The sequence below is a fragment of the Miniopterus natalensis genome, chromosome 6 (genome assembly GCF_054644295.1).
Source record: "Miniopterus natalensis isolate mMinNat1 chromosome 6, mMinNat1.hap1, whole genome shotgun sequence".
Classification (NCBI taxonomy): domain Eukaryota; kingdom Metazoa; phylum Chordata; class Mammalia; order Chiroptera; family Miniopteridae; genus Miniopterus; species Miniopterus natalensis.
Window position 1 is genome coordinate 36516869 of NC_142086.1, and position 13247 is coordinate 36530115.

The 13247-nt window shown below is 41.8% G+C and overlaps 1 protein-coding gene across 1 annotated transcript in view; it reads left to right on the forward strand.

The window, feature by feature from the left end:
- Positions 1 to 13247, forward strand: part of TMPRSS7 (transmembrane serine protease 7) — a 35779-nt gene that overhangs the window by 17633 nt on the left and 4899 nt on the right. Inside the window, exons 10-15 of the mRNA XM_087817867.1 lie at positions 563 to 669; positions 4949 to 5085; positions 6969 to 7076; positions 9126 to 9236; positions 10071 to 10187; positions 11693 to 11864. Coding sequence (XP_087673993.1) covers positions 563 to 669; positions 4949 to 5085; positions 6969 to 7076; positions 9126 to 9236; positions 10071 to 10187; positions 11693 to 11864 — 752 coding nt within the window. The remainder of the gene's footprint in view (positions 1 to 562; positions 670 to 4948; positions 5086 to 6968; positions 7077 to 9125; positions 9237 to 10070; positions 10188 to 11692; positions 11865 to 13247) is intronic.

The window sequence follows — 13247 nt, forward strand, 5'->3', positions numbered from 1 at the left end:
GATTTTTAAAAAGTCAGTTGTGTGTGTGTGTGTGTGTGTGCACATGCACACTCATATGTACTGTACTATATAGGCAACTCCCTTTTTTGTCTGGTCTCTTTTGAGAAGACCTAGGGGTGACTCAGTAACTGTGAAGAGAATGCTGATTCATTTCTCCTTTATCTAAAAAATCTGAATAGTGCTTTAAATAAACTATGTCATTGTTGTCATCGAAAGAGGAAAATGTGTTCACTCATTAATAAGTGCGTGTTTTCAAAATTAAGCTCATTTAATAGGAGGAAGCTGAAGCCTAGACATGATCTAATGTGACATAGCTACTCAAACGGGGGTCTCATAGCTGTTTCCCTGGCACTGGGCCGCCCCCTTTCCTCTTGACCTTGCTCTCTTCTCCTGTGTTTGCTCAGGGTTAGTGGTCCACCCCACCACAGGCCACAGGCCACAGGCACACAGAAGAAAATGCCCTTAAAAGAAGCCAAGGGAATGGGTTCTGAGTAAGAAAATCTTAGCCTGAAACATGTCCTTCAATTGAATAATTTTTCTCACTTATGCTTGTTTTTCACAGACGCCCCTATCAACTCTTGGCATAGCGCTGAAATTCCATAACTATTCAATAACCAAGAAGAGTGTGAAAGGCTGTGACCACGGATGGTGGGAAATTAATGAGCACATGTAAGTGGTTTCCATATATGAGGAATCTGATGAAAGACCTTACTCAGAGGTTCAAAGCCTTGGATTTCTTGTTCCCAAAGGGTTTGCACTTTACTATTTACAGATAAACAAACTGAAGAATATAGGAGCTAAATAACTTGCCCAAGGCCACTCAGCTTATAAGTGATTAAACCCTTGGGTTTATTTGTTTGTTTGTTTTTAATACTTACCCAAGGATTGATTTTTTAGAGAGTGAGGAACGGAGAGAGAGAGAGAAAGAAACAACGATGTGAGAGAGAAACATTCACTGGCTGTCTCCCGAATGCACCCCGACCAAGGATGAAACCCACAACCTAGGGATGTGCCCTGACGAGGAATCGAACCTGCAGCCTTTTGGTGTGGGGGGACGATGCTCCACCCAACTGAGCCACCCAGCCAGGGGAAAATCTATGTTTTAAGGCTCCCAAGTCCTTGTTCTATTCTGTTGGGCTATGGATGTGCATATTATACTTTACAAAAATAGTTTATCAGATCAAGTCTTTCAAACCATGGAGTCATGGAGGAAAATAACAAATAGGAGCCCTGGTGGTATAAAACTTAGAAACCATTAGTCAAGCCTGTGCAGTAGGAGAGTCCTGATTGGCCTGGTTATATTCTGAGGTTGGGACATGGGTTGAGGTTGATCAGAGAGAGGCTGAGAGAAATCTAGATGCCTGGGCTTCCCAAACCAACATAGTAGATCCTCATTCTCACCCTTAGTTTGTCCTTTAGTTGTTGTTATTGTTTATTTGCTCCTAAAGTTATAATAGGTCTTATATTAAAAAATAGAGGTTGCCCTGTCTTGCAGAAGGATAGCTTCTCTGTTTACTTTGAGATAAGAATCCTTGTGAAGCTAGCCTAAGGGTTTTTGCCTGCTAATTCTCTTCCCATCATTATTTCATGAATGAAACCTTTTCTTTCTTTCATTTACAAAAAATATTCTTACTGGTTTTTAGAGAGAGAAACATCTGTTGGCTGCCTCCTGCACTCCCTCTACAGGGGATCAAACCTGCAACCCCGGCATGTGCCCTGGTTGGGAACTGAACAAGCAACCTTTTGGTGCACCGGAGGATGCCCAACCAGCTGAGCCACACCAGCCGGGGCGAAACCTTTCCTTTCTCAAGGATTTTCCTGAGCAACCCCCTTTCATTTCCTTGAGACTCTTAGATTATTTGCTAAATAGTCATTGGTCCTGTTGTCATTGGAATAGATTCTATGTGATTTAAAGACATTCTTGGATCCGTCATTAACCTGTGCCTTGTAATCCTTTGGGAGTATCTTTGAATCAAGGATCTATTATATCAGAAGCAGAAGACCTGGGTTCAAATTTCAGCCCTGTCATTTAATAGCTACATTAATTAAGACACATTATTTAACCTCTTTAATCTGTAAAATGAGGTAAGAATTCCTACTTAATCAGGTGGGTTTGGGGGGGGGAACATTCAATGAAATAATGCATATTACACACCAAAAAACCCAACATTAGCTAATATTATGATTCACGAGATTGCTTTGGAAATGACATTAAATGGATAAATACTATAGAAGGCTTTAAGGATACTGCATTTTAGTATTCTAATTAGAGTTCTGTAAAACATATCCTTAGAATGCTTTTGTAAGGCGTATGCCTAAGGTAGAGCTGTGTTTTGAAAATGAGATACTCCCCCCCCCCACCAAGTAGCAATCTTTAATACCCCCAGTTTCCATGGGTGGAATCTGATGAAAGGCCTTACACAGAGGTAAGGTTGGTCTCACCCAGATGTGTTGCTGCTAGGGTCTGAGCAGAGACTCCTTCCAGACATTACCGGGAAAGCTTTCTGACCTAAATACTTCCCCTGAAGGGCCAGCTCTTCAATTTGTCCTATGGGCTGGCTAAAGTCCTATCAGATTATTTTGATACTAGCTGAACTCTGGGATTTAAAATGCCAGCCCTATCCTTTATCAGTCCTTTTCATCTAAAAAGGAAATGCTCTAATGAACTAATTGCTGACAGCTTGCTGAGGGTAGCCTAAGGGTGTCGGGTTTGTCACGGGGGAGGAAGAAAGGGTAATTCTGCCACCAGAAAGCTTACTGATCTTGAGTTGAGAGAGCCTGGGGAGGGGGTGTGTATGCTCAGGGCAGTTTGAATGCAGTAGATGAACCCTGAATACACGGAAGGCCTTCAAGTTCCTGAGGAGAAGGCTGCTGTTGTGCTAGAAAGTGGTAGGGTTTAATATCAGACAGAGTTGTGTCCAAAATCCTGCTCCTACTTACTTGCCATTTGAACTTTAACGAATTGCTTCACCTCTTTACATCTCCGTTTTCTTATCTGTTACATGCCTGTACATGTAAACTGAATCTTGCTAAATTGCTCCAACCTTTCACTTTATTAAAACTTTTATTCCATTAGCCACCGACATGCCTCATTACCGACTGTTCCTCTCTAAACTTCAGCCCAAGCATGGATACAAAGATCCTTTCCTCCTGACTCCTTCTCAACATTCGAGTGAGGTCTTTCTTTGGCAGAAAACTCTAGTAAATGTTAACAGAGAACATGAGTAAAATCACTATAAGACACAGATAACAATCATCATGTTTTTAGAACATAGTTTGTATTCTTTTCTAAAAAAATTAATTTTTCAATTACAGATAACATTCTATATTATTTTGTGATAGTTTCAGGTATACACCATAGTGGATAGACAATCATATACTTTACAAAGTGCTCTCCCTGATATTTCAAGTACCCACCTGGCACCACACACAGTTATTACAATATTACTGACTATATTTCCTGTGCTCTACTTCACATCCCCATGACTATTGTGTAACTGCCAATCTGTGCTTCTTAAGCCCTTCACCTTTTTCACCCAGCCCCGCAACATTCCTCCCCTCTGGCAACCATTAGTCCGTTGTCTGTATCTATGAATCTGTTTCTGTTTTGTTTGTTCATTTATTTTGTTCTTTAGATTCTACATATAAGTTTGTATTCTGATCCCAAGATGACCAACTAGAGTAGGCTCTGGCCTCAAAACCTTGACTTGGCTTTCAGGTGCCTCTCAGACACTGGCTTCCACTTGGCAGCTGTTACATTTTCCTCTTATCCTAGGAGCTGGTTATTAGTCCATCAAGTCCTGAACTTCAGCCAGTTGCAGATTCTTAATGAAATGCCCATGAATATTTCCTCCTTCAAATGTTGAAATCATGGGTTACCTCCATGCTCCTCCCACTGAATGAATGCCCGTTTTGTCCTGGAACACACCTGCTCCCCAAGTGCTTTGGGGACCTGGAATGATTTACAGTCACAGATTCCAATGGAGGACGTCCCCCCTCAAATCTTGTGTCTCCTGTTTCCTTTTGAGACCTTGTAGGTTTCACCCTGGGAAAGGCCTTACCTACATAGGGCAGAGGCCTAATTTATGATGAGCTCCTGTGTAATAAGACTTCATGTTTCACTGATCACAGTACTCATATAATAATTACTAACAGGAGGGACATTTTTTTTTTTCCTTTTTTTTAAAATATATATCTTTATTGATTTCAGAGGAGGAAAGGAGGGAGAGAGAGAGAGAGAAACATCAATGATGAGAGAGAGTCATTGATCAGCTGCCTCTTGCATGCCCCTGACTGGGGATCGAGCCCGCAACCCAGGCGTGTGCCCTGACCGGGAATCGAACCCCGATCGCCTGGATCCTAGGCCGACGCTCAATCGCTGAGCGACGCCCGGCCGGGCCAGGAAAGACATTTTCTATGAAGTGATGACAAATAAGAAAAATTGAGACAGAGAAATATTATAGATAGATATTACTGCTTTGAAACTTGGCCAAGGATAAGCTCTGAAGTGTGCATCAGATTTCAATTTAGTTTGAAATAATATTGTTCTCTTTTGCTTTAAGTGTTGCTGGGATTCTTTGTATATTTTCCACCTGAGCTCATGCTCTGCTCTATAGAGAGGTTTGTAGATATAAGCAGGCAATATTACACAGTGATTTACAGCAAAAAGTGGGGCCTAGGAGAATGAAACCCTATTTCTTCTGATTATAAGCGTTGGTGAGGAAAGCAAGGGGGTAGGTAATAGACAATTGATAGTACTGCTCTTGTTTTCTTTAGCAAAGGGGAAAACCTAGGGGGCAGACATTAATCACAGACACTTAGCTTAGAAAGGGTAACTATGAGCTCTACCATAAGAAGTGCGTATGATTAACACATTAGTGAACTCATTGTCAATGGGAATGCAATTGAAAGACCCTCAGACCTTGTGCTCTGATTTTTGTTCCTTCAGGTACTGTGGCTCCTACATGGATCACCAGACTATCTTCCGAGTGCCCAGCCCCCTTGTTCACATCCAGCTCCAGTGCAGTTCGAGGCTCTCAGACAAGCCACTTTTGGTGGAATACGGCAGCTACAACATCAGTCAACGTAAGCCTGGGACCAGCTCCTTAGAAAACCTTAGTAAACTGGTGAAAGGAGGCTAATACTTTATAGCTCTAAACTTAGAGAATTTAAAGGAATGAAAACTGCTTTATTTCTGCAGTTTGCTATTAAATTTTAATTTTTCTAATAAATACTACAAATAAATATATAACAAATATATATAATGTAAACTGAATACATAATAAATAATACACAGGTTACATATTTATTGCTGCTATAGTTTAATTTATAAAGAAATAATTGTTTATTATTGATTTATAAACATATTTGAAAAATAACATCTCTCATTACTCCTAAAATAGAACAAACCCATGTCTTCATTTGTTCTTGCTAGCCATAATTCTTTGTAAATATGATATGTACACCAACTTTTGGTGGACCTGAGACCAACAGTTGTGACTCACTTTGGGAGCACTGGTCGGTCAAGGAGAGCTCAGCTGCCAGTCCTCAGAATGTCAAACTTCACATTGAGAACTGCTGGAACATGACCAGGAAACAGTCAATAGAAAAAGCCATGTTTGAGGGAAGTCATCAGAGCTGGAGGGAGTAGATACTGACTTGCTCAGGAAATTCTTGACATGTTAAAAGGGGAAAAGCCAAGGTTACCCACTTGGGACTCCATGAGGATAAGACTTGAGAGAAAGCTCCTTCAGACCACGTCTTTTTTTGGCTAATCCCCAATATACCTGTTTGTGGATTTAGAATAGTCCACTTCTGAATATGAGAATATTAGCATGTCCAGCAAGGACACAGGGACATAGTAAGCCATCTTATTTTCCAGGAACTCATCCTCTCCACTGTGTGCCATTGAGATAGTGGTGGCCTGACCACGCACTCTCCCCAACTCCTGCACAAGAGAGTGCTGTAGTCTATTCAGGCTGCTACAACAAAATACCACAGACTGGGCAGCTTGTAAGGAACAGAGGTTTATTTTTCATAGCTCTAGATAATTGAAGTCCAAAATCAGGGTGTTAGTACGGTCAGGTGCGGGCCCTCTTCTACATCGAAGACTTCTTCTTGTATCCTCTCACAGTGGAAAGGGCTAGAGAGCTCTGGGAGGGCCTCTTTTATAAGATCACTAATTCCATGCATGTCCCAAGGCACCACCTCCTAACACTATCACATTGGGCATTAGGATTTTAACATATGAATTTGAGGAGGGGCATAAATATTCAGACCATAACAGTGCAGAAGGATTTATTATTTCTAGTACATGTAGTTATAAGCCAAGATTCGTGATTCAAGACCAGGGATGGAATCTTTAATGTGCAGCCTGATTGAAGTGGGGAAAAAATGATGGGCGGGGAGGAGGCAGGAGTATGGAGTTTTGAGGCCAGTCACTAATTTCTCTAGGTCCAAATTTCTAAGATCTGTGGTTACTCATATATATCGAGACAGAGATTGCTTGAAAATATACTAAAGGCACAGACTCCTCAGAATAATGCATCTGATCATAGAGGGTTCAGACCCTAGAGTCCATTTATAACCCCCTGGGGTGTCCGAAGACTGCAGATAAGAATGCTGGGCTCTCTAAAGTACCCTCCAGCTTTCACTTTCTTTGAGTCAAAGGCAAAATCAGAGAACTGAGTCAAGGATGGAGGGAGTAGAAGTTTGACTGTACATGTGACCTGGCTGCAATGCTGACTCAGAGTTTTGGTGAATTCCTTTGCTTTCTTTGCTCTCCTAAATTCTGCTGTTTTTGTTTTTCAATTACCAAGTACCTATAACCTAGACTTGATGGAGAAATTATGTAATTACTACTGCTACAGTCAACTCCCTAATCACTTAACACTTCAGATTTCTTTATTAATATGGTCTGGTGACTTTTAGGGACTCACAAAGGTTTTCTTATTTTTTATTTTCTGCAGCCTGTCCTGCTGGATCTTTTAGATGCTCCTCCGGCCTGTGTGTCCCCCAGGCCCAGCGGTGTGATGGCGTCAATGACTGCTTTGATGAAAGTGATGAACTTTTCTGTGGTGGGTAATCAAGCTTTTACTATGACTGTCTTATGAATAAATAACTTGTCAGGGCCATTGTTGCCTCAGGTGCATACCTGGGTCTTCGAAGCTGTTATCTATTGCTGCATAACAAATGACCCCCAAACTCTAGGGTTTACAACAGTCATTTATTCTAGATCATGAATCTGTGTGTTGTCTGGGATGTGACTGAGTTCATCATGTGGCTCTACTTCAAGCAGTGAGTCCTCCTGAGTTTAGTTCTTCCCAGGTTGAGGTCAGGCCTACACCTTGTGGCTCTTTTCCTCATTGACCTAGGGGGCTAGCCAGGGCAGTGCCAGAAGCAAAGGAGGGAACAGCAAAGTCACATGGTTCCTCTTAAGATGCGGGCTTGCAACTGGCACACCATCCCTTGTGTCATATTCTATCAGTTAAAGCAAGTCAGGCAGCTAAGGCCATGTCAAGGGACAGGGAGATTTATTCTGCACAGTGTGGGGTCATGGCAAGGGTGGGGGTGCATACTATACCACAGGAAGTGAGGACCTGTGACTAATAACTTAGTCAAACACAAGCTTAATTACAACAATCCCATTTTTTAAATTTATTTTGTTTCTTACAACAGTCCTATTTTAAAGCACAATTCTTTCACCTAAAGAGAATCTCAGAATCTGCAGTGAAGTAGCTCATTTATGGAGCATGAATAGTGTTATTATTTTTTACCTGCATCGTTTGCATCGACATCACATTGGTGATGACTAAGGGTTGGGGTATTGGATATTCCTATTTTGGGCAGAGAATTTCTGTTGGTTTTTCATTACTCTTTGCGCATCCCCTCTGAATCTATTTCCAGTTTCTGGAAGCAATATGGGGATAATTGTTCACTGGATTATATGGCACTATTGGTAAAATTTTCTCTGATGATACAGAGTTTAATTCCAATAATTGCGATTGTGAAGCTTTTTAATCTTATTTATCTTATTTATATTCTTGGAGAAATATTGCGGTTAATATAACTAATTGTGAAAAAATTGTATTCATGAAAAGTAACCTTTGACTCTATACTCTTAAAAAAACTGACAAAACAATAAAACTATTTAAACTTATGATGCACTGACCTTTTGAATCTATAGGGTCTTCGATTTATAAAGGGGACAAATACTGACAATTATAGTAACTGAGTTTGCTTTTGTTTTTTACATTATTATTTCTTGCTTCAAACAAAAGTAATTATTCTTACTTTAGAATAAGAACTGTTGTGTGTTTTTTTGGTAATCATTGTTTCTCATCCTGCCATTCTGAGAGCTGTTCCCTAGTAGTCAACTAAGTACTTTTGGAGACTTAATGAATTATTGTAGGACAGCAATGTCCTCTCCCTGCTCCTCACAAGAGATACCTCTGAAAAAACTCTAAAAAAAAAAAATAATAATACCTTCTAAGAGTGCCTGCTAATACACTGTGCCTGTCGCTGGTAAAAAGGCAATTTTTGAAAACACTCCAAAAAATACTGTGATTAATTTACACTGGTATTTCCTAATTCAGGATATGAATCTCTCAGGATAAAATAATTTTAAAGAGAGTTGTCCTTACATATAGACTATAAGTCTGTTGTCCTCTAAGATTTCACACTTATAATTCATTCAATAAACCTTTAATGAGCACCTACTATTTTGGTCAAAAGTTTGAGGTACAGAGAAGAATAAGACAAAATCCCCAATCTCAGGACCCTCCCACTTTGTTTAGGAAGGTAGATATGTTCAATTTAAATAACAGCTTATGATTTTTTTCTTAAAATAAAATCGGATGATGCATTTAATTCTAATTAAACAAACAACCCGCCAGAGTTTAACACATTTCGCAAAAGCAAAAAGTCAGATCTGACAAACTCAAAGTACAATGAATTACACCAAAGTTTAAACATTTGCTTTTCTCCGTGAGTGTGTCAGTTTTGAGGAAAACAGACTTTTCCTTTTACTTAAGTCCTCTTAAACTTTTGTACCTTTGGCGAGGCCCCGCTCCTCAGAGTCCGGCCGATGTCTCAGGCTCACAAGCTTCCGTCTGTTCTCATTCTAGTGACTCTGAAGCCCGCCTGCAACGCCAGCTCCTCCAGGCAGCCGGGCCCTCTGGTCTGCGACGGCTTCAGGGACTGCGAGGACGGCCAGGACGAGCAGAACTGCACTCAAAGTGAGGACTGGTCCTCAGCACTCTGCTGCTCTTCCTATGAAATTTTTAAAAATAAGAATCAAAACACCCCTGTTGGATTAGGATAATCAAGGTGTCTCAGTTTTCCCAGGACTTTTTCAGTTTTAGTACTGAAAATCCCCTATCCTGGGAATCCTCTCGAGCCTAAATGGGACACTTGATCACTAGCTGGGGTGGAGTGTGTGTGTGTGTGTGTGTGTGTGTGTGTGTGTGTGTGTGTGTGTGTGTGTGTGAATACTGGAAGATTTTCATTCCTTATGGCTTTTAATGCTGCTCCAGACTAAAGGACACTGTGGACCTGATACAGGGAGCTTGCTAGGAACCATGATGGGACACGACATTTTTTCTAGCCTCTTCAGAGACCCACACAGCCAGGGCTGTGAACAAATGTGCTGTAGTTCAGTCTGTCCATTTCCCCCCCTTAACGGTATAAAAGGACTGAGTATGGTGCTGATTTTCCCTAAAAATTTTCACAGAGAACAAGGTAATAGCAGAGAGGTCACGACCTAAAGCCACTGACATGGCCTGCTGCTTTGCAGCTCTCCTGCAGTGGAAGAAAGGCAAGGCCCTGAGGTTGATTCTCAGCAGGTGTGCCCCCCTGCCCCCTGCCCGCCTGCCTGCCTGCGTGCCTTCCAATGGCTCTGCTGAGGTGAAGGGACAGGTCACTGGGGGGTCGCTTCATTTCCCTCTGCCGTGTTTCCCAGAGCAGCAAATCCCCAGCCTGTGCCTAAGCCATCCTTGGTAGAGTTCAGCTCAGTGTCATCTACTCAAATCTGTTTTTGGCTAGAAAAACTGTCTTCTTTTATTCATTTTTAGGCATTCCATGCAACAACAGGACGTTTAAGTGTGGCAATGATATTTGCTTTAGGAAACAAAATGCAAAATGTGATGGGACTGTGGATTGTCCAGATGGGAGCGATGAAGAAGGCTGCAGTGAGTAGCAGGAAGTTTCTTCTGATTTCTTCTAGTCCCTCTTCAGTTTTTTCATTCTTTTTTAAAAAAATATGTTTTTATTGATTTCAGAGAGAGGAAGGGAGAGGGAGAGAGAGACAGAAACACCACTGATGAGAGAGAGTCATTGATCGGCTGCTTCCTGCACGAACCCCATTGGGGATCGAGCCCACAACCCAGGCACGTGCCCTGACTGGAAATCGAACTGTGACCTCCTGGTTCATAGGTCAATACTCAACCACTGAGCCATGCCAGCTGAGCCAGTTTTTCATTTTCACCCCCTTATTGGTGTACTCCCCCTGGTAGAGGTTGCCTCAGGCCCAGAGAATATTGGTGCACTGAATCTGAAATCATTCCTCAAAATTAAGTATGTTAGAATAGATTCCATCTTTTTTTAATCTTCACCTCTGAGGGTTTATAAAATTATTATTATTAACTTTAGAGAGAAAGGATGGGAGAGAGAGAAGGAGGGGGAAACATTGATGGGAGAGAGAGAAGGAGGGGGAAACATTGATGGGAGAGAGAGAAGGAGGGGGAAACATTGATGGGAGAGAGAGAAGGAGGGGGAAACATTGATGGGAGAGAGAGAAGGAGGGGGAAACATTGATGGGAGAGAGAGAAGGAGGGGGAAACATTGATGGGAGAGATCTAACATTGTTGCCTCTGTGGGTGCCTGGACCTGGACTTGAGCCAGCAACTGTTTTGTGTATGGGACGGCGCTCCTACCAACTGAGCCACCTGAGCAGGGCCCATCTTCTTTGTTGATAACAATCATTAATGTACCAGATGTTTATAATGAGAACTTCACTTTCTAATAACTCTAATCAAGGGATAAGTTCTTAAATAAAAAACCTATGAGAAAAGAAATGCATACTGGCACGCAGCGGAAGACTTTGTTAATTATGCTTTATGTTAGATCAAATTTAAGTGCTTGTTCTTGCTTTAGCTATGGTTTGAGAACTGTAAGCTGCCATATGTTATTGTTATTTGTGTGACCTCTAATTGGCTAAGTGGCACCGTGTTAACTCTGCATCCCTATCAATACTGTCTACACTGGAAAAGAATTGCTCTGATAACTAGTTTTTCTTTAATAACTTTTCATTAGTCTTGGACTTACAAAATCTTTCTCAAGTGCTTTTCTCAACCCAGGGCAACTTCAAGGACATTCTCAATTCTGTTGCATTTGGAAGTAACCTTTTCCTTTTTACCTAACAACCCCACGTGGCTGTTCCTGTCGGTGCAGCTGTTACTAACAGGTCCCCTCCTCCCCTCACATTATTGTCTGAGGTTCTGTAGCAGCTTGCTTTCTGGAGGGAGTGGTTTGCGGCTGCTCATTTCAAAAACACCTATTCATTGCCCCCTATCTAGATAAGCAGATTTCAATGGTTTACCTGGTTAATCAGTCACAAACTCAGCACTAAACTAGCCTTAATTCCATTTTGCTTCCAACGCTGCCTTTAAATCCCGTGACTCTTCCTCTTCTAAAGGCTGCAGCCGGAGTTCCTCCACCCTCCACCGCATCATCGGGGGCACCGACACGCTGGAAGGGGGGTGGCCCTGGCAAGTGAGCCTCCACTTCATCGGATCTGCCTACTGTGGAGCTTCGGTCATCTCCAGGGAGTGGCTTCTCTCTGCCGCCCACTGTTTCCATGGAAACAGGTAGGGCATCTCCATCTGTACTTTGAAGGGGCACAGTCTGACCACAGAGGATACATCTGCCTTCACGTTGAGGGAAGGAGCTCCCTGTTGGTGGCATTCACTTGATCACGTTGGTAGTTTGGGGGGGGGGGGTTTGTGTGTGTGTGTTTTTGACACCAGTTTTATGCCAAACATTTCTTCTAGGAATTATTGATATATAAAAAAAGAACAACACAAAGGAACATCAAGAATAGATGATCTTTCACTAAACTGAGAAAATAGGATGGGCCTTTCAAGTCAGAGGGAACAAACCTATGGGAGTGTGTGGAGAATGTGGACACAAGTCTGAGGATGGCTGGTGTGGGGGCCCTGTTTTAAAGTGGGAGGGTAACAGTTCTGCACCCAGTTTCCAATGTGGTGATGAGGGTTCCACCAAGCAATTATCTGACACAATCTCGGTGCCCTAAATTCAACTCAATTCTGACACTACCTACCGAGAGGGAGTGTCATTCCCAGGGGTTAAGGGCTTAGTCCTATAAGACCGCCTCTCCCCTATTTCAGATGCTAATTGCAGCCCAGGTTGGCACTGTTACTTCTGACTGACCAGCTATAGGCGGAAGGTTCCAACCGCTTTCTCCTTGGGTTCTATTAATTTTCTAGAGTGGCTCACTCAACTCAGAAAAACATTTATTACTGGATTACCAATTTATTATAAAATGACATAAGCCAGGAATAGCTAGATGGAAGAGATTCATGGGGCAAGGTCTGAGGAAAAGGCACAGAGCTTTCATGTCCACTCTGAGTGTGCCACTCTCCCCAAATCTCCACGTGTTCACCAATCAGGAAGCTCTCTGAACCCTGTCTTTTTGGCTGTTTATGGAGATTTCATCATGTATATATGTATATATATATTTGATTAAGTATTTGATTAAATCGACCATTGCCAATTGATTCAACCTCCAGCCCTTCTCCCCTTCCAAGAGGTCAAGGGAGTAGGACTGAAAGTTTCAATCCTCTACTCAAGTGGTTGGTTCTCCTAGCAACCAGCCACCAACCTTACGTGGATCCAGAAGTTGCCTCATTAAGGTAACACAACACATTTGTCTTTCTCATCACTTAGGAAATTCTAAGGGTTTTAGGAGCTCTGTGCCAAAAATAGTATGAAGACCAAATACATATTTCTCATATATGTCACAGAATCACAGAAGGGGGTTTTGTAAAGGTCCATTAAGATTGGCGTTGGAAAGGCTCTGTCTTTATTGATGGGATTGTTATGGGGCAGGCGCTCTTCCAACTAAGGGTGAAAGGAAAGTTTAGAAAATAACTTCACTTAAAGTATAATCTTATTTGGGACCTACTGGATCATAGATAAAAAATATCATTAATTTCTTATTCAAAATTTTT